General features: G+C 37.7%; 1 protein-coding gene across 3 annotated transcripts; it reads left to right on the top strand.

Annotated features, from left to right (window-relative positions):
- The first annotated feature begins 893 nt into the window (after positions 1–893).
- On the top strand, positions 894–21,963 carry MIX23 (mitochondrial matrix import factor 23). 3 transcript variants are annotated; one of them, XR_011464146.1, is made up of 6 exons: positions 894–1,025; positions 10,257–10,382; positions 13,241–13,387; positions 15,293–15,409; positions 17,974–18,033; positions 21,661–21,963. XR_011464146.1 is itself a non-coding variant. In XM_005893422.3 (5 exons), exons 1-5 carry the CDS (start codon positions 975–977, stop codon positions 21,709–21,711), a joined length of 435 nt encoding a protein of 144 aa, XP_005893484.1. In that variant the 5' UTR covers positions 894–974; the 3' UTR covers positions 21,712–21,963. The 3 variants fall into 3 exon arrangements, 2 of the variants coding, with proteins under 2 accessions (XP_005893484.1, XP_070226197.1); XM_005893422.3 differs by lacking the exon at positions 15,293–15,409; XM_070370096.1 differs by lacking the exons at positions 894–1,025; positions 15,293–15,409 and adding an exon at positions 5,272–5,292.
- The last annotated feature ends 400 nt before the right edge of the window (positions 21,964–22,363 follow it).

Genomic DNA, 22,363 nt, shown 5'->3' with positions numbered 1-22,363 from the left:
GGCCTTAAGAATGCTCTTTCGGAGTCTTGGTTTCTAGTGCCATTGCAAAGTATTCTCTGCACCTAGGAAAGTACCCGTTTAAAATAGAAAAAAAAGTAAATGCTTATTGGAGGACTTTTGTGAACTGTAGACCCCGAAGTCACACTGCCTAGATAAACCAGTATTTCAGTACAGTTTTTTCAGTGTTTTCAGTGAATATGTACATGCCTTTCTCAAAACTACATAATTGGGTTCTTAGTGACCAGTGGCTTTGGTCTCTTGTTGGCTTTGGGAATATCAGGCCACCTGAGAAATTCACAAGAAAGTGAAAGTTGCACAATCGTGTCCGACTCTGGGTTCCCATAGACTGTAGCCCGCCAGGCTCCTCTGTCCTTGGAATTCTCCAGGCAAGAGTACTGGACTGGGTTGCCATTTCCCTCTCCATTTTCTTTTTCACATACATGTTTCCTATTTTGTTTTCTATTTGCCTATTTTTATAAAAACATTTTACTATTTCTACACCTAAACATTCACCTCTTACCCCATACTGCCAGAAGTGTCTTTTCTTGACATTTCTTGCTGGAATCAAATTCTTAAAGAACAAAAGCCCCTCTGCTTTAGGGACAGGATAAGAGAGTTAAGAAAAATCTTACTTCTACGTAAGAGTTCCTCCTCGAATCATCTGGTCGGTGGGGTCATTAAACAGTTTCCCTTTTTGTAAGAAAATGGGATTGGCGTCAAATGATCCCTTCAAGTTCTGACATTCTATCTATGCACTGGGGCCAGTTCCAGGAGGACAGGTTCAACGCATAAGAATGAAAAGAATGATAGCAGCGTTACGGGTTTCAGTGTGAATGAAGATAAGCGGAAAAGACAAACCTTGAACTCAGCTTTCTTGCTGAGATTTCCCTCTCAGTATTTTTTGTTAGGCGGCGCCGCGGACACCTTTGCTCCGCGGTGATTGGCTCGGGGCGGGGACCTCGTGTTTGTCCAATATGGCGGCGCCCAGTGGCGGTGTGAACTGTGAGGAGTTCGCCGAGTTCCAGGTGATGGGGTTTTCCTCACGTGGCAGGCGTACCCCTCCTTTTGTCCCCGGACCCTGTTCCCTGCTCTGGCCTGGGAGGGATATGCGGACTAGTTGTGGCTGAAGCGGGCAGTTCAAGACTCCTTTTTCGAGCCATTGGAGGTCATGGGGGCGCGAGCTTGGCCTTAGGGAAAGAAGCTGCCGCGTTGGGGTCATGATTCTCCCTGCTCCTCCCAGTCCTTGAGTAACTGCACCCAGAAACTCTGGTGGTTCTGCGGTGGCAAAGCCGAGCTCGGCCGGGTGGGTAGAGATTGTAACAACCTTCTAACAGCCATTCTTTGAACTCAGTTCTTAGCTTCTGTCATTCCCCTCCTACTTTAAGCTGAGCATTTGCAAGAAAGAAAGTGAAGGAGAGCTTGTTCACTTGATAAAACAAAACAAAAAAATCTTGTTTTACTATTTTGATGAGGCAGAACTTTTGGTGTCTTGGAGGGGCGATTAATTCTAGTACCTGCAATGGTGCTCTGCCTTCCTAACCATTAGAGAAAATACATTTAAGAAAAAGGTTGTATCTTTTATATATTAAAACACCAGAGGTCCAGGGCTAATTATTAACCCACGAGTTAAAGAACAAAGGGTCTAGATTTTGACCAAGGTGCTATGAAAGTTCTACTACTGTAGTCAACAATTTGCTGCTGTCTCGATAAACGGTTGAATTTAAGTTATGAAAAGGGTATTTTAAACTGGAGATACTGAAAAATCTGTTCATGTATCATTGACCTCTGTAGTAAGCTTTGTTCTTGGAGCCGTTTTTAGGGAGAGATATTCTGGAAGGTAATCTCAACAGATTGAATTATTTGACAAACATCGTTTGATCAAAGAAGTTTGTGTGGGGTCTTTCCACCATTATATACATCCTTTTCACCACTTAAGCTGCACAGATTAGATCAGCACAACAGCAACAGGCTTCAAATGTGATCAGAGTGCCCAAGAGATACAAAAGTTGTAAAAATATTAAATAAGATAGAAAAAAGACTTGGCTTCTAACATATATGAAATGTTTAAGATTAACTGGCACATTTGTGGTCTTGGTCTTGTCATATTAGCCCTAAAATCTAACTTAATGAGCTCAAATAATTGAGCAATGCCAGCCTTCAAGTTTGTTAGAAACAGCCCTGGTTAGGGAGTTAAATGTTCCAGGTTCTAGTACTGCTCCTGCAATTAACAGCTTTGGGACCTTGAGCAAATCGCTTAACCCCTTCCATAATTAACTTTTGAATCTGTAAAATAAGATAATGTTAAATAACATTTAAAACTGCTTCCACCTTTGTGTTTATTTGAATCTCTAAAACCAAATTTCTGAGGATATCTTTGAGCTGTTGAAACATCCAACAGTGCTTGAAGTACACTTTTGATTTTCCTTTGGACAGTCAGATTATATATTGTAAGTGGGGCAGAAGCTTAACTGTCTTGGAGAACCATTTTATTTGCAGAGATGATATAAATAAAAACATCATAAAATGAATCTCATTAATGAAACCTGGAGAAGTTTTTAGATTGTTTTTCTTTTTCAAACGTGTGATTTATAATGGAGAATTTGTTGTTCATTTGCTAAGTCATATCCAACTCTTTACAAATAATGGAGAATACCCTTGGTTGAAAGTCAGAAGATTTGGTTTTCCAGATCTGGCCTTGGCATATCATTTTACCTCATATTGAATGAATATAAGAACATTTGCCCCTATTGCTTCAGAGGCACAGAAATGTAAAAAATATATATTTTAAAATGTAAAAGTTTAGTATAACATTTAGGTTTTAATGGATTTTATAAAGTTATAAACTGTGATAACTGGCACAGTCACAAATTATGAATCAAAGTTTATATTTTTAAAACTATGAAACCATTACATTGTATATGTAAATACCTTATGTAATGAAAAGCCCTGCACTGAATACTGTGAAAGAGAAAAAGAAAATCATGTATTTTTATTATAAAGATTTAGGTACTTCCCCCCCCCCCCCAGAATTTTATTATGAAGATGTTCAAACACTGTAGAAAAATTGAAAGACGTTTACAATGAATACTCGTGTACCCAGTATCTGGATTTTATAGTGATTCACTGTATCTACTAAATCACGTATCTGTCCCTCAATCTATCCATCAATCCACATTTTTAATTTTTTTTGATGCATTTCAAAGTAAGTTGCTAGTTCATCACTATCCTCATATGACCCATTTGTGGCCACAAAGGGAGAGAGGTCTCTGGTGTCTTTTCCTCTTACAGTGACATCAGTTCTATGGGATTAGTGTCCCACGCTTTTTGACCTCATTTAACTTTTTATTGCTTCCCTAAAGGCCCTGTTTCCATGCAGCCACATTGGGTTTTAGGGCTTCAACATATGAAAATGGGGGCAGGTTGGGGGGAGGGCATAGTTCAATCCGTAACAGATATCTGCTAGGTACCAGGCACTTGGAGAAATTGAGAGTAAAACATAAAAAGAGCTCAAGTCAGGGTATAAAACATGTAGAAGATGTTTAGACTATGAGCACAGTGTTATAACTGTTCAGAGAGAACTAAGTCAAAGAGATGTTAATTGAACTGGGTCTTTGGTAGATAGAACCAGGGTAAGTCTCGGTAGAAGAAACCGTATATAGGCAGAAAGGCAGAAAGTTTTATGTGTTGCGGGGGAAATAGAAAATTGCTGGAATTCTGAATTTGCACAGGGGCATATTTGGATTACACAAAAGATTGGAACCAGGTTATGAAAGGCCTTGAATGCCACTTGTGAGGTTCAAGAGACAGTGAGCAGACTGGGGGAGGTGATCAAAGAGATGCTTTCGGAAGCTTCATTACTTCTACCACAGTCTTTGCTTGTGCCCTATCATTTTTGCTGTTAGCTTTGTTGTAGCTCTTCTTATCTTCAGTCATTCTTTTCTCTACTTAATTTCTCCTCTTCAACCTAATCTCCATAAAGCTATGGCTTCATACTGTTATTAATATCTTCTAAATTTTAGAATCTGAACCATGCATCTAATTTCAGAATTGTATGACTAGGTGTAAACTACTTAACATAGCATACAAGTCTTTAAAATCCAATCCCAAAGTGATTCTGCTTAGTTAAATCTCTTACCACTGCCCTTATTCATACATATTCTCTCTCCCCAACCCCTGCCACTTCCAATATAGATTTGAACTTTGCTGTCTAGCCATATAGGCCTGCTTTTCCCTGACCACATGATGTTTTGTCATTTGTGCTTTTTTCCCACTTGACACCCTGAAATACCTTCTTCCTGAGACCCAGTGCATGTATTACCTGAGCAGAATCAACTGAGCATTCCTAGGCTATGTAAGTTTTCATATTTCTGATAGGAATATTAACTTACAGGATTAATTTTGAGTTGGTTGGTAATTAAATATAGACTGAATAGGCTATTTTCTAGCATCCATGATGGTTTCTTTTGCAACATGCCTAGCTGCTCTCTGTTCCTGTGCCTGGGAGTGCAGAGGACTGCAGACGATTCTGGCAGTTGCAGGCAAGTCTGTATTTCTGGCTTGCAGGAAGCACACTGTGAACATTGTTGTAAAAATGGAGTTTGAGGAACCACGCACGTCTTCTAAAAAGAGCACCGTGTGAATGGGATCTACTTCTGGGTACCTTCAGGCAAAGTGAGGAGAAGAAAGGTTAAATTCCAAATCATTCTATGGAGCACATTTTAATTTTACTGTCATGTAATAGACCTTTTACCTCTCCTTATATACTTTGAAAGCTTCTTAAAACAATAAAATGGATTTACCTAAGAATTAACCTTAGGAATAGAGTGTAGTATAATTGTAATTGTAGGGACAACAGGAAGTTTTCTCTACCCCTCCTTGCTGCTAGACATGCTAGTCCTTCAGTACTGAAATTGCCTTCCAAGAGGGCGAAATGAATGAAAGATAATGTATGAAATACAATTCCAAGATAAGTGCCAGAATAATTTTAAAGGGTCAGTCTAAAATTAGAGATTCGTGATGTATCAATTTCTTCTTGTTTTGAGGAGGGTGAAAGGAAAAGCTAGAGATACTACAAAGTTTGAAGAGTTATCTTTTTGCTGTGCTTTGACACTTAGAAGCTAATTTAGGGTTCCAGCTCCTATACAGAGAGAGCCACTGAACTGTGTATATTTCTGTATTATCTCTGTGGACTTGTGTTGCAGTTCACTGTACGATGTCTGCTCAAGGGTGTCTTCTTTATATTTTCTTGGCGAATTTGTGAGAAAGAAGGAACGTCATTGGAGCTAGTATCAGGTAGGCAGTCAGTAATTCATTTTGAATGATACACATGGTTTAATGGCAGGATTTATGTGCCTGCATTAACCTTCATCTGCTCTCAGCCTGTGAGGTCTGCTCAAGCTTTTCTCTAGACCTTGGAGCTGCCTGAACAGCCCTGGCACTTTTTGTAATAAAGAAATTTGTGCCTAGTGATGTAGTTTATAGTTCTTTTCTTTTTCTTTTTGCAATTTTGAAAGAAATTCCTTCCTAAGTCTTACTCCCTTTCCCCTCCTTGAGCTTTTCTAGTATCTTTTTTCCTATCTTAAAAATAGCTTACGATTCTCAGCAATTCCCAAACGAGTACATTATCAGTTTAGAGATTGTTATTATATCATCTTGAATTCAGTACTGTCCAGTAGAATTTTCTGTGGTAGTGGAAATTTGTCCTGTACAATATGGTAGCCACTAGCAATATGTGGCTCTTGAGTACTTCTTGAAATGTAGCTCATGCAATTAAAAAACTAAATTTTAAATTTAATTTTAACTAAAATAACCTCATATGGCTAATGTCTACCGTATTATAAGCCAAGCACTCGGTCCTATATTGATGAATCTTTAGCACACAGAGAGAGGGCTGATATATTTGAAAACTCACATTTTAGTTTCCATTTGTAAGACTTAAATTGTTTGATTCATTACCTAGTTAATGCTGCTAAATTCACATTGTTAAAAGGAACTTAATAGTATATCCAGATTGTTTTATCAGAGGGAAAGTTGGCTGTATTGCTAATGATTGTACTCAAACCTGAAGTTCAAAGTAAGTCATAATTCTGGGAAATGTGAAGATATATAATCTTTCACCTGCATTACTATACCAATCTCCTAACTAACCTCTTTGTATCTACTCTTATTCCTGTCTAATCCATTTTCCACATGTTAATACTTGAACCTAAGCAGTCATTTCAGAATACAAACCCTATCATACAACTCCACTGTATTTAAACACTTCATTGGTTCTCTATTTGCGCTCAGGAAAAAGACTAACATCCAATAAGGTGACCTATAATGGTGGGCCTCATTTTACACCATACTTTGTCTTACCCTCTATACTTAAGCCATGTTAACTGTTCAGTCCATTAAACACTCTATTTTAATGACTCCTGTAAAGATGACCTGTAATTTCCATCATGTTAAATCTAAGAAGTTAATTTCTGCCCACATCTTTATTTACTTCTAGTAACATTCAACAGGCTTCCCTGGTGGCTTAGATGGTAAAGAACCCACCTGCTGTGCAGGAAACCTGGGTTCCATCCTTGGGTCTGGAAGAGCCCCTGGAGAAGGGAATGGCTACCCAACCCCAGTATTCTTGCCTGGAGAATCCTGTGAACAAAGGAACCTGGCGGACTACAGTCCATGGGGTTGCAAAGAGTCAGACACAACTGAGTGACTAGCATTCAACACAGTTGACTGTTCCTGCCTTGAAACCTCTCTTCTTTTCAGTTCTGTGACATCACAGTCTTTTTCCTGTAGTTTTATTTTTTTAATTTTATTTCTTTATTATTTTGTTGGTTGGGCTGGGTCTTTGTTGCTGCATGTGAGCTTTCTTCTGCAGTTGTGGCAAGTGGGGGCTACTCTCTAGTTTCAGTGCATGGCTTCTCATTGCCGTAACTTCTCTTGTTGCGGAGCACAGGCTCTAGGTGTGAGGGCTTCAGTAGTTGCAGCACGCAGGCTCAGTAGTTGTGCCTGGCAGGCTCCAGAGTGCGGGCTCAGTAGTTGGTGCAGGAGCTTAGTTTGCTCTGTGGGGTCTTCCTGGACCAGGGATCGAATCCCTGTCTCCTGCCTTAGCAGGCAGGTTCCTATCTACTGTACCACCAGGGAAGTCCTCTTCTGTAGTTTTAGATGCTGGAGTTCCTTCTTGATTGTTAACCCCCTTTATTAGCTATAGTCTCCTTCAGTGATCTCTTCCTGTTTCATGGCGTTAAAGAAATTAATTTAGAGAATTCCCTGGCTGTCCAATGTTTAGGACTCCAGGCTCTCACTGCTGAAGGCCCAGGTTCACCAACCTCTTCATCAAACTATGTTTATCTCTTGCCTGGACCACCATAGTAGTCTGCTCAATGTTTCCATTCTCAACTTAGCAGCTGAAGTTGTCTTTTAAAATACTGTTATATCATTCCCTTGCCTAAAACCCTGTTTCCTTTAGAACAGAATCCTTAATTGTTTCTGTGGTCTCTCCTGTCCTTCACTGTCTCATCAACTCTGCTCTCACCTAATACCACTTTTTCACTTACTCGCTCCCAGACCACTTGCCTTCTTTTTGTTCTTCAAACATCCCCAAGTTTGTTCTTGCCCCTTAATTTTTGCCTTGTTCCCCAAAATGTCCTTTTAGTTGCTTTATTTGTGTCATTCAGATCTCAGTTCAAATGGTATGTCCTGGAGAGGTCTGTCTTGATCTCCCTGTATAATGTATTAGCCCCTCAACCCCACTGTTCATCTCATTACTACAGTTTTCTTTTTTGCAGTACTTTTCTGCACTGAAAGTGTCTTGTTTATTGGAATACTTGTTTATTGTCTGTTTCCCCCATGAGAATTTTGCTCCATAAGAGCAAGGACCTTTTCTGTTTTACTCATCATTATAGCCCTGGTGTTTAGAATGGTGTCTAACATGTGCTAGACATTAGTAAATATTTTTTGAAGGAAGAGTGAGTTAATGAATGAACTCTGTGCTCTCTCTCTCTAATTGCTTCGTATGTTTGAAGAAGAAAGATCGCTGAGGACTCTCATCCAAAGAAAGCTTTATCTGGAAGGTATAAACTTTGGCCTCAGGATCAGTTTGATTTAGACAGGAGGAAAGATGAGAGTTTAAAGGTTTTTTTGTTTTAATAGGCAAGTTGTGGGAGGTAAAGTTTGCCAGGAAGGTCCCTGTCTACTACTTAACCAGTTTTTGCCTCTCTAAATAGTGCTGCCACTGTTTGTTTGGAATTTGCCACTTATTGACATTATATATCCTCTACTGTGTATAAGACATTATTTAATGTGATGCTTGCTTAGTATGTTGAGATTATCCCCTAAGAATTCCAGATTACAGAGAATCTTGATACCATTGACCAAAATAGAAAGATACAAGAAGAGGTGATACAAGAAGTTGGTTTTAGACCTGACATTTGCCTCTTTTTATTAGTTTAAATTATGAGCCTTTTACAAGCTGTTTTACTTCAAAATTGGATTCTGGAAAAGGACATTAAACTACTAATTAAAGAATAATAGGCTAGTCAAATAAGTTGTGATATCCCCACTGAATGGAATATTTATGTGTGTATTAAATATATCTTCAAGATAGCAAGGGCAAGTGCTCATGGTATAATTTCATAAAGTAGGACTTTTAAATGTTATATAGTACCACATTTTAATAAAAATATTTGCAGATATGTATAGAAAAAACTAAATAATGGTTAACAATGGATAATTCTATTTTCTTTAAATTTTTTTCTAATTTTCTAAAATGATTATGTAATTAATACTTTAATCATAATAAAAGCTTATTTTAACAAATGGATGATACAGCAAAGGAATATAGCCAATATTTTATAATAACTTTAAATTTAATAAAATCTATAAAAATACTGAATCAATACATTATATGTTTGAAATTAATATAATATTATAAATAAACTATAATAAAAAATAAGTTGACATAATCTTATGGTTAAATAATTTGTAAAATTCACACTCGTGCCAATTTTCAGATGAAAAACTGTCATTTTCAGTATGCCCAATAAATAAATTGAGGGAAGAAATGAAGAAGTTGATTTCAATCCTAGATTTGAGTTTGGCAAAGAAATAGGTTCATATATTGAAGGAGGTAGAGAATCAAGCAAAGATGGTTTAATACACATTAATATTAAATGTTAACTTGTTAGATGTTTTCAGTATTATATTGAAAAAAAAATATATATATACCTAGTATTATACACTTCTATTTTCTTGATGCTTTTCAGTGATTGTTTTGTGGGGCTGGGGTGAGGTGGGAGTGTATTAAAAGAGAAAGAGAAGGGTATATAGTAGAAACGTTCTAGAGTTGATATTATCTGGAGTCAGGAGGTAGCTGATGCTCAGCCTTCTCTAGTGACAAGTGAGAAGAAGTACCCTAATCAGAATGTGGGGAGAAGGGACTACGCTGGGTTGGGGTACTCATCAGAGTCTTTCTAAGTCCTCTGCCCTTTTGGTGTTTGTACTTTGATGATTGTTTTTTTGAGAGTTGGAGCCTCTTTTAGAGGGGAGAGATTCTTGGGAAATGTGAACCTGGGTAACTGAGAAAAGGTAAAGCTAATTTCTGCTTGTTGTATGAACAAAAAACCACAAAGAGATTTGATTCCTTTGCTAGCAGCGTACTTGTTTTTGTTACAAAAATAATATATACTCATAGTAAAAAACTAAAAAACAAAAAGCCTAAAGGTGGGGTGGGGGGTGGGGCCTAAGAGAGTATAGATTAATTTCTGCATGTTAATCACTGCTGATGGTTTTTTATATATCTTTATAGAAGTTTTCTATCTAGCACCACATTTTAGAGAGAGCGACAAAGAGGGAATAGAGCAAGCAATTATGTTGGATTGTTTTGGACAAGTTGAAGTAATCAAGTTCCTTAGAATCCTTTTTGGCTGTATGCTAGAGATAGAAAGAACACACAGTATTTGCTAAGCACCATGTGCCAGCAAATGGGGTTTACAAATGAATAAAAAAATCTTTACGCTTAAGACAATCACATTTGGGCCAAGGAAACAGAGTTGTGCCAAGTGTTAGAATTACTATTACATAAACTACCTGTCAGTCTTTTCATAAAGATTTTTCTGTGGTTGTACTGTATATAGCATGGTTTCCCCACTCCTAATATACAGTGTTGTAACATATCCAAGAGCTTTAATTATTAATTTTTGCTTAACTGGTCTTATCACTTAACTTTCCATTCAAATTATTATTCTTTTATTTTAAATATTATATAGGAATTACTCAAGGTGATGAGGACGATTGATGACAGAATAGTACATGAATTAAACACTACGGTTCCAACAGCTTCCTTTGCAGGGAAAATTGATGCCAGCCAAACCTGTAAACAACTTTATGAGTCAGTAAGTCTATCTTTTGAGTCTTTTGTGCTTCCTTTATGTCTTTCTTTGCAGGCAAAATAAGAAATCAATTGGCATATAATTAAACTGTGGAAAAAGAATGGAATCTTCACGTTTTCTTGCCCACACCTGAAGGTGTGTAAAAGTTTTGATCTGGTTTCTACAAACTAAAGAAAATGTGTGATCTTAAGCAATAGTCTGGGAAGATATGGTTCTAAGAAATGGGGAGATATGGTTCTAAGAAATGAAAACAGTCTCCCCTTGTGGGCAGACTCTAACTTAAGGAAACCTTATAGATCAAAGAAAACAGGAGAGAATGAAACAGTCAAGTAAAACAGTGAGATAAAAGTGGGGTCTTTGAATGAATCAGTGTTAAAAAAGCTAGACAGCTGATATAAGGAAGAATTAAAACCCTTCACACTTTCTGTATCTTCTTTCTTCCCTTACTCATCAGGAAAGGGAAAAGAAACATTTGGCAGGATAGAAGGAAAAGCCACAGATAAATTGTCCTACCAAGGGTACAGGTTCAGTCCTTGGTCAGGGAACAAAGATCTGGCAAGCTGTGCAGCCAAAAAAAAAAAGATGAAAAGATCAAAATTTTAGACCGAAAGAAGTTCTCAAAGCTGTGGTAAAATAAAATAAAACTGGGAAGTTCTAGGTATACCCACTTTAGACTCGTTTTGAATCATTCTCGTGCCCCACCCCAAATGTCTTCATTTCAAAATTGCTTTCCCCAAATCAAAGGAAATATGGTTATGATATGATTATCCTTCAGGATTTTTCTCCTCTAACCACAGTTTTACCATACTGAGTTTCTTAATAAATATTATCTCAGTTCCTTTGATAAACACTTTATATATCAGAAATAATTCTCATGTGACCAAATCCTCAAGCATCTGATACTGATGAGCCAATAAGCCTGGTTTTGTGTTATTTTTTTCCTCTGGTAGGTTTATGTCACACCAACTATTACTCTTATCTGGTGTCCTCATTTCTTTGACATACATGCACAGAAGTCCATGAATGTTCCTCTTGCATACTCTTAGGTTTGAATCTTATTGAAGGATGATCTTGAAAATAATTGACAATACTGAGTAAAAGATGATTTACCCCGTCCTTCCTGTTTACATGGTTGTGGGTTCACAGAGGATCTCATGTGAAGGAAAAGTAAGCAGGTGAGGGTAGGAGCATAGTCAGCATCCAGAAATGTATCCACAGGGAAGGTGCCACGTTCAGGAGGGGAACTGGAAGAAAGCCCAAATGCGGAAGGAAACTGATGAGAGACCAAAAGAGAATTCCTGAATATTTAATAAAATGTATACAACCTGGTGGGCTGCCGTCTATGGGGTCGCACAGAGTCGGACACGACTGAAGTGACAGCAGCAGCAGCAGCGTACAATCTGAATTTGATTTTAAGATGTAGATAGAAAAATGAGAATATTGTGTTAGACTTCTAGTTGATGCTAATGCTGTTTGGCCAATTGCTGGCAGAGTTAGACAAAATATCAAAGTAATTAAATAGCATTTAGCATCTGAGTAATATATTGAGTCATGTTGCCTCTAAATTTTAGAGGTGGAAAGGGGTATTAGCAATTATTTACTCATAATTCAATAATTTTACAAAAGAGGGAACTGAAGCCTGTAAAGCTAATTATTTAGCCAGTCTTACACAACCTCAGGGAGAGTTTCTTAACTCTGACGGTTATTCTGTCTGGGGGAGAATAGTTCTGTACCCTCAATGCCTCCTTTAATTTTCTGTAATTATACCTGAAGGAGTTAATAAGTAACAGACGTAGCATACTAGCTAGTAAATATGGGCCTTGAGGCTGTCCTTGTGAATCCTAAATGTTACAATGAAAAGAATTAGCATATTAGAGAAATTTATTATAGGTGGGAATAATGTCGATTAGGCAATTCCTTATACATGAGTACAACTTATAAGTAATGTACTTTTAGTATTACTCTCTAGAAATATAAAGATTTGTTCTTTCTTGATATCTGTTAGACCAGTAGTTCTTAATCACAGGGTTCCAATATAATCATTTAAGAGATCTATTTCAAATAACTTATGAAGAATGCTTATAGAATGGTTGTCAGTCCTGTGTTTTATATATTTAAGATATATATAATGGTTAGGTTATTTCTATTACAACTGTCACTAGCATAGCATTAAGGTATTCTCCCTTTGGACTGAAAAAGGAATGATACAACGTGATTACCTGGAGCAAGCCAGCATTTAAATTTTAGTTGAAGGTGAACCACTGTTAGCACAATTGATGGAATCAACAATCTCTACTTCATTTACAGTTTTTCCTGGTTGATACTTTAAAATCCTGAAAAGAGTTCTGTCTGACATAGGTAAATGTAGCATTCTTTTTCTTTATTGTAACTAAAGACTTCGCTACATCACTTACTTCATAACTTTTTGCACTTGTTGACAATGTGAGGCTGGAAAAAAAAAAGAAAGGACAAAAAAAGAGAAAGAGCAGCAATAGTAAGTGGCTCAGAAAGTGTGTGTGAGTAGGTATAGGGTAGATGAACACACAGATGCAGTAATGGCAGAGAAAGGGGTTCAGAGAGAAGGACACTGAGATGAGAAGCCCAGCAGGAGGAGTGTGGGAAGAGAAGCAGGGAGGCCTGGGAGCATAGTGAGGAAGAGGACAACGCAGCCTCTCACTTCCACCCTCACAGCTCCTGCCTTTGATCTAGCTCATTCAGCACAAACTTCTCTTCCGTAGACTCAATTTTAAAAAATTATTTTAGAAAGTCTTACATTTCTGTAGTCTAAAATTAAAAAATTCTGAAATGTGACAAATTGGTGTGATTTTTTTCTTTCCCTTTTTCTTTCTTTGTTCTTTTAGTTGATGGAGGCCCATGCCAGTAGGGACAGAGTCATAAAAAACTGTATAGCTCAGACCTCATCAGTAGTAAAACAGCTCCGAGAAGAGAGGGAAAAGAATTTGGATGATTTAACGTTATTAAAGCAACTTAGAAAAGAACAGACAAAGGTAAGTTGAATAAGGTTTACACTTCTAAGGCAAGGTTTCCAAACTTAGCCTTCAAAATAAAAGCAGTTTTTAATATGAAAAATCCAGAGTAAGATATGCTTATTACTTAAAATGACCACGAGGTTAGTACTTCATTCGTAATGGGCTTTATTTTATTGCACTTCAGTATTAATTGGTAAATTAATGTGTATTTCATGATTGTATGTAATGTAGCAGCCTTAGCTAAAAGAAGCACGTAATCATGTTATTTCCATTCCTTTATATATTCTACAGTTAAAGATATAAAGATTAATACAGATCAACATCATGTTAAAATATGTGGAAATCACATCTGTATCTATATTTTGAGTCTTGAATTGAGAAGAAACATTTAAAAAATATATTTACAGTTTAAAAATATTTACCTCTGGTTTCATCTGTAGAAACCTGCTAAATGTAATACAGATGTTTAGCTTCAGGATATTACCCTCTTCAGCTGTGAAAATATAGTACAGTACTATTTAAATATAACCAGGTACACTAGAACCTCCTTATGTTTATTTCTTTGCTATGGAAAAGATGGTATGAGTCTTTGACTCTTTTCAGACTCTCCTTTGTTTCTATTTCATCTCCCATCCCTGCTATTTTCCCTTTTAGGAAAACACCGAGCGTCCACTGAGTGATATGTCAGAGGAAGCCTTATTTTCCTAAAGTCAGCTATAATGTAGATGAGTGTGGACTTCAGAGTAGAGTTAATGAGGCAGAGCAATTTCTTTATAGCCCTTAAATGTGGTATGTCAAGAAAACAGTGGAAATGTATACCATATTTTATTTTCTGGACTGTATTACTGTCTTTTGGTGAGGGAATAGCTCAAGGGGTAACTTTATTCTGATACAATTTCACACTCTCAGAAAAGTTGCACAAAGAGTACAAGGAACTCCTATGTACCCTTTACCTATATTCACCTTTTGTTTACATTTTGCTCCACCTGCTTTACAATTTATTCTCTCCACCCTTCCTACCTTTTCCTCCTTGCCTCCCTTGTTCCCTGTCTTCCTCCCCCTCCCTCCATACACATTTTTTTTTCTTACCATTTGAGAATATACACATTATACTCTTTTACCCCTACATATGTTGGTTATTCCCTAAGAACAGGGGCTTTCTCTTACATGCTGTTGCTGCTGCTTAGTCCTTCAGTCAGGTCCCAACTCTGTGACCCTATGGACTGTAGCCTGCCAGGCTCCTCTGTCCATGGAATTCTCCAGGCAAGAGTACTAGAGTGGGTTGCCATGCCCTCCTCCAGGGGGTCTTCCCAATCTATAGATCAAACCTGGGTCTCCTGCGTTGCAGGCAGATGCTTTACCACTGAACCACCAGAGAAGCCCTTCTCTTAACATGACTGCTGTATAATTACCAAAATCTTGTCTGCATTTTAAGATGGCATAATAGGTGACTCACTGGTCCTTGCATGTTGGGTAACTGAAAATCCAGTGTGAGATAGAATCATGTTTTCATACTGAACAAGTTGTGAAGTTTGCTCTTTGTTTAGTGGATGTAGCGAAGGGGACCTTGCTGTCTCTCTCAAGTCTTGTCTTTTGCTGCACACAGGTGAGTGTGTGCACTTTCTTAGTCATCCTACTGATGCAGTATGTCTCACTGGATACAGGATTCATCTACTACCTTTACTGTTCCCTATGTTCATGATGACTGCTTCAGCCCAATGTTTCACACCTCCTCATTCATTAGTCAGCAGGGGTTTCTTCAGTGAACTTGGGCTGTAAAGGTCATCTTAGGAGGCGTTTTGGAAACCAGCCAGTGAGTTATGAAAGGTAATTTTCTAGCCTGTGACATTGCATGGGACTATAATAGAAGGTAACCATGGGTAGTACTTGAGCAAATAAGGAAACTTGGATTTTTTCTTCAAGTTTGCTATGAAGGTTATGGAATCAGAAAGAGGCAGCTCTTAAAGATGTTCCAGCTCTACCTCATCATTTTCTATATGTGGAAACAGACTCAGAGATACTCCCCAGAGTCACAAACTAGTAAGTAGTGGGACTGGACTTGAATCCATTTCTTCTAACTCTGAATTCAGTCGGTGTTTTTACATTGCTACTGCTAAGTCACTTCAGTCGTGTCCACTCTGTGTGACCCCATAGACGGCAACCCACCAGGCTCCCCCGTCCCTGGGATTCTCCAGGCAAGAACACTGGAGTGGGTTGCCATTTCCTTCTCCAATGCATGAAAGTGAAAACTGAAAGTTAAGTCGCTCAGTCGTGTCCGACCCTCAGCGACCCCATGGACTGCAGCCCACCAGGCTCCTCCGTCCATGGGATTTTCCAGGCAAGAGTACTGGAGTGGGGTGCCATTGCGTTGTGACTAATAATCAAATTCTGATTACTTTAGTGAATAGTTTATTTGCATACACTGCCAATCTGAAAGTTCCCAGTTCTTTACCCTAACTAACCCTTACCTCAAAAAAGCCTTGCTGGAACTATATATCTGCTGTCACCTGTTCATAGCTTTTGAGAGGAATTTTACCTGTGTAAGACCCAGAGTCTCAAAAACAGCTATCTCAAAGGTAGCATTTTGTTGGTGTCACTGAAATTGTATTAGAAGCTGGCTGTAATGTCTGCCATGTTCAAGAATAGAAGAAACATTGATTATAAAGGCAGATTGCTCTGAGGAAATCCATCTACCACTTGGAGGTTTTGTAATCTTGTTAATTAATATGAAACTTCTGAATTTCAGTTTGTAAAATGGAGTTGATACTTAATATCTTTTATTTTATTTTGGAGGGTAAGGATTAAATTGTATAATATATGTAAGAGGTAACATATTGACTGATATGAAGTAGCAGATTCTTTCCTGTTTGAATCTCTGGGACTCCATATTCATTCCATTAATTCTCTCTACAATATCCACCCAACCAGTGGTTTCCACCTTTTGTTTAACCAGTATTAAGAGAATTGAGGGGATGCACAGTCTTATGTGTCAGTACATTCTCTTTTTGGACAGCTGGGATTGTTCAGATATTTTCTTATTGTGAAAATCTGTCTCCTTGTAGCATGTAATTACTGATTCTTAATCATCCCTCTGGATAAGTCTAAACCTATTTCTACAGGACACCCATTTAAATATTTGAGAACAATTCTAAACACTGTCTTAGTGGCCTATTGTAACACTGTTCTTTGAAGTTGTTACTTCTTTGGCAGAAAATCTGGGCTTTGACAGAGCAGTGAAGCTTTAATGATTTCTGTGTCTATATAGCTGATTAAAATCTGAAACTGAGATTGTTCTCGTTGAAGCAGGCAGGCTTCCTCAGGCTTGTTACTACTCCACAGCACAGCAGACATGCTGTCCTTCCTTGTTCATGGTTTCAATCCTATATTCTGGTGCATACTCCTGATACCAAGTTTTGAATCTAAGAAGGGAGTTGACAAAGAGCATTGAAACAGTACCACATCCAGTCTTATTAGTGTTAGATGCACATTTCTCAAACCTGTCTGAGCTGTACTCCTAATTTATGGTTAGGTGCTTTGGTCTGGGTCCCCACCTCTTTGTTGCCCAAATCTTGTCTAACTTTCTGGCATTCTTTCCCCTAAGTCTCCTGGCCTGAGAACATCATCCTGCTGTTAACTTCTTGGCTGCCTCAACCTGTAGTTCATACTTTTTTTCTGCTAATTTTCCTGTTTTCTGCTAATTTTCCTGAATACTTCAAGGTTCTCCTCCTGGAACTAGTTAGCTTCCTTCCTGTCAAGTCTCTCTGAGCAGAGGTAACTAGGAGTATGATGGGCCCTGCCATCTGGACCTGGCAGTGGGATTAACTACTTTTTTGATGGAGTTATTAGGTTGGCAGTTAAAAAGAAAGTTAGAAAGACTTTTTAGCATTTTAGACCTCAGACCTCTGGCCGTATGATTAAGGTATGGAAAATCCATCCCTTTCTCAATTACTTGAGCCTTTTATATCCCCCTTCTGTTTTTCTTCCAATTTCTTTTTTCTTTTATTCAAATCAGGTTGCCACCTCCTTGTCCTTTTTTCCTTTTGTTTCTCTGGGCTATCTTTGCAAATCTATACTGTAGGATCAATAAGTCAAACTGGAATTACTGAGTTAAAGGACATGGGAATTTACATTTTTGCTAAGTCTTACCAAATTGCTCTCTATAGAAGTTACAACAATTTGTACTCCTACAAAAAAATATATGTGAGTGTATCTTTCCCCATACCCTCACTAATACTAGGTTTTATTGGAATTATCAGGTTTCTTCTTTAAAAAATGTTTTTGGTCATGTTATGACTTAATTTGCATTTCTTTTTGCATAAGTAAGAGTGTACATTTAAAAATAGGTTTATTGGCCATTTGTTTTTCTTCTGTTTTTCTTATTTTTTTGAAGCTGTCAGTAATATGCAGCAGTGCTTGAGAACTAGGGCTTTATAAGATTTTACAATTGATTAAATACAAGAATATCAAAGAAGGTTTTGAAATCTAACCTAAGTATTGACAAAAAATGCAGGAGCAGCAGCTGGTTTTGTTAGGAAAACATTATAGAGTTTGGTTTTAGTTCTTTAAATTTTCATAACTTCATTTTTGTTTTCCTTTTCTTGCAGTTGAAATGGATGCAGTCAGAACTGAATGTTGAAGAAGTGGTAAATGACAGGAGCTGGAAGGTATACAATAATGTTGATTCTTGGAGGGAACTAGGAGGGGAAACAGAACTAGCAAAAGGAAACAAACCAAGGGGAGGAGGGAGTAAAGATAGCCTTGGGCACGTAGGAATAAAGATCCTTCATTTAGAAGCAATTGAAGGTTTTAACTTTTTAGAGGGATGGGAGTTGCAGTTAGAATCCAAATAGAGCCATCTTATAAAAAAATAGCCTTACAGTCTCATGGTAGAATTGCATGGTTGTCATGGTAACATAATTGGAGACATTCTATATGATTCCTAATATTAATTGTGGGCTATTTGATATTTAGAGTTGTTAGTTTTAACTTAGAACCTTCAGTCAGGTTATTTAAGTTAGGTGATTAGTTATTTCCATAAATTTTCATATCATTAACTACCCTTCACAGTTGCTTCTTTTCTAACGTATCTGATCATGAAACTTTTTTTGTATATCGTTTCATATAGTTTCACTGGTTTCCGATAATAGGGCTTTTTATGCCTCCTAGATTCACATGCTCCTTATTACCACCTGCTCCTGCTGCTTAGTTGCTTCAGTCGTGCCCAACTCTGTGTGACCCTATGGACTGTAGCCCACCAGGCTCTTCTGTCCATGGGATTCTCCAGGCAAGAATACTGGAGTAGGGTGCCATGCCCTCCTCCAGGGGATCTTCCCAACCCAGGGATCGAACCGAGGCCACCTGCATTGCAAGCAGATTCTTTACCACTGATCTACCAGGGAAGCCCTATTACCACCTGCTGCTGCTGCTGCTGCTAAGTCGCTTCAGTCGTGTCTGACTGTGTGCGACCCCATAGATGGCAGCCCACTAGGCTCCCCTATCCCTAGGATTCTCCAGGCAAGAACACTGGAGTGGGTTGCCATTTCCTTCTCCAATGCATGAAAGAGAAAAGTGAAAATGAAGTCACCCAGTCGTGTCTGACTCTTAGCGACCCCATGGACTGCAGCCTACCAGGCTCCTCTGTCCATGGGATTTTCCAGGCAAGAGTACTGGAGTGGGGTGCCATTGCCTTCTCCACTATTACCACCTACATGATTCTAATTAGGAATTAGATTGGGGGACCAGGATCCTAGGACTTTACATGTAGTTAAAAACCACAAAATTCTTACTTTTTAGTTTTCTGGAAAAGTATGTTTACATGTCCTCTCTAAAACTTCAAAGATTTCCAAAGGGCAAAATCTATTAAATCTGAAAGAATGAACTGAAAATTGTTTTATCCTTTGAAATTAACTGATGGAATTGGGCTGAATCCAAAGGAGGTCAACAGAACCAAAAACTGGAGTGTACCAACTTGCAGAGCCCTGAATAAACTGCAAAATACAAATTGACTTTCTTTGCTTTATCACATTTATTTATCCTATCCTTTTTGCTAAGATTTCGTACTTCTGCCTTTTCCACCTATGTGATAAGATGTTTGCTCCTTGAAAGATTTTGGCAAAATTTGTCCATTTCTATTCTCTAGAGAGATAATATTTACTCTTGGGATGGGATGGGGGTGGGTACAATGAACATCTAGTTTGGAAAACCCAGTGCAGGGATTGATGTATGTAAAATGTAGTAGGAAGAGTGAAGCATTTTTGGATTTGGTATTACTTTAAAAGAAAATATGCTCCATCCACTCCACATATAATGAGGCTATTTGTTTTCAAGGGAAGAAATTGTAGCCATGGTCCAATAGGCCAGCAAAAATGGTTAAGAAGTTATTTAGGAGAAGGATTTGGAGAGGCTCAACCAGGTTGTGTACATCATCCCAACCAGTGTGTCAAAACACTAATCTGAAGCCTCCTCTGGTCCGAGCATTGGGAACTCCAGGGACATGTCAGAGCTAGGAGCTGTAAGACAAAAAGGCCAGAAAAAGTCTGTATTATTTCTTCGTGTTCTAATTGTGAGACACATATGCCAAAGAGCATGTAACATGTCGGATGTAAAGAATATTAGTAAAATGAACATGTATCTACTACCCAGTTTAAGAAATTGAATACCAGTACCCTATATAGATTTTTCTTTTATTTTTTTGCTAGTCCATTTTAGCCAACATGGGTTGGTTTCTTTGGGGGGTTTTGGGGTTGTTTTTTTTTACCTAAAAATGGTTTGTTCCTTACATCAGTAAAGTATGAAGGTAAATTCTGAGAAAAAATTGTTTTAGATTTTTATAATTTTTTTAATTGGAATACAAAATTCTTTAGACACATTAATTTTTTAAAAAATATTAAAAGATATACAGTAAAAATTCTACTCTCATGCCTCTCTAATTTTAACCACCTCCTTTCCCTTTCCTCTGAAAGGATGTATATGCTTTCAGATATTTGTAACTTTAAAATTTTGTTTGTATGTGTACACACATATATGTATATTTTCTCCTTTATCAGACAAATGGAAGTGTGTTTTTCTTAATATATCTTGGAGGTCTTTTCAAATTAGGGTGTAAAGAGATTTCTTATTCTTTTTTTATGTTTGCTTTGTATTCCATCAAATGGCTATACCAAAATTTTTATTTAACACAGTCCATATAACAAGTAATCTTAGAATGTTTTTAACATATATATTTGTTTAGTTTTTAGGAAGCAAGGTAAACAGAACAAAACATTACATAAATTTATACAATTTAGTAAAAGACTGGGCTCCCTTCGTAGACTGGACTTCCCTACCTACATGGTAGAAGCATCTGGCACTCATTTAGAAAAGCATGACAGATAGCTAAATAAAATCTACATTATAAAAGAATTCTTAAAACAGTTTTATCTTAATTTAGATATTTTGTCAAACTGTCCAAAATATGTTATATGGAATTAAAATATTTGTGATGTACTAAATAAGCTAACTTGTGATGATTTTTGTCCTTGAATAATTTAAAGTTTATTAAAATAATGAAAATTATTTTATAAATGAATATCAAGGCATTCTGTGCTCTTCACTTCAGTTCAGTCACTCAGTCATATCTGACTCTTTGCACCCCCATAGACTGCAGCACGCCAGGCTTCCCTGTCCATCACCAACTCCCAGAGCTTACTCACACTCATGTCCATCGAGTCAGTGATGCCATCCAACCATCTCATCCTGTCATTCCCTTCTCCTCCCGCCTTCAATCTTTCTCAGCATCAGGGTCTTTTCTAGACTAGGCACTGTGCTTTTAGTGCCTAGTAAGTCAGTTTGAATTGGTGAGGAAACACCTCTGTTTCCTAAACCTGTTGACTTGGGGCAAAGAAGGTTATGAAGTGAAGTGAAAGTCACTCAATCGTGTCTGATTCTTTGCGACCCCATGAACTATACAGTCCATGGACTTCTCCAGGCCTGAATACTGGAGTGGGTAGCCTTTCCCTTCTCCAGGGGATTTTCCCAACCCAGGGATTGAACCCAGGTCTCCTGCATTACAGGCAGATTCTTTATCAGCTGAGCCACAAGGGAAGCCCAAGAATATTGGAGTGGGTAGCCTATCCCTTCTTCAGCGGATCTTCCCCACCCAGGAATTGAACCAGGGTCTGCTGCATTGCAAGCAGATTCTTTACCAACTAAACTATTAGGGAAGCCCCAAAGAAGGTTATATTCACCTGAAATTTCAGGTCTAATTTATACAGGATGACTCAGTGACCTTTGTTTCTGTTCACACGTCTTAGGTGTTTAATGAACGCTGCCGAATTCACTTCAAGCCTCCAAAGAATGAATAAAAAGATACTTTTTTTTTAAGATGGACCGGGTCATCTCATAAAGAGTCAAGCATGACAGACATCAACATGGTGGGCTTCCCAGGAGGATTTCTGAGCCAACAGTCCAAGACCTTTTGTTGATTTCAGCCCCACTTAGCCAAGACCTCACATATAAATAATTCTGATAATTATGGAGAAATCAACTGCTATTTTATACTGATTCTGTAAAAAAAAAAAATGTTTTGTAACTATTAAAATAATTTTCTGACTCAATGTACACAATTATTTCATTGTTTTCCCAGTTGAGACAGTAAGTTCTTCTAAGAGTATTTGAATACAATTTCAGTATGTAATTTGATTTATATTGTATCTTTTTGAATTTTACAAATTTATTGATATCAGCGTAGACCTTTTTGGTCGTTGATGGTTTTATCTCTTATTTATTTCTTTAGGTTTATCGCGCATAAGTTAAAGGGCAATAATATGGCCTGGATACTGTTCAAGGAAACTTTCTTAGTACCTTATTTTTATATGCAAAAACTATTGTTGGGTGGAAATATTTTCCTGGATAATGTTTCTGTGGACAGTGAAAAGGAAAGCAAAGTAAAGCAAATTCAGAAAATGGAAAAGTAGAAGAGGGCTTGCATGGTGGACTTCTAGTATAGGGTGATTG

This window comes from Bos mutus, chromosome 1, assembly GCF_027580195.1.
Source record: "Bos mutus isolate GX-2022 chromosome 1, NWIPB_WYAK_1.1, whole genome shotgun sequence".
NCBI lineage: Eukaryota > Metazoa > Chordata > Mammalia > Artiodactyla > Bovidae > Bos > Bos mutus.
This window is presented reverse-complemented; position numbering and strand designations above follow the sequence as displayed.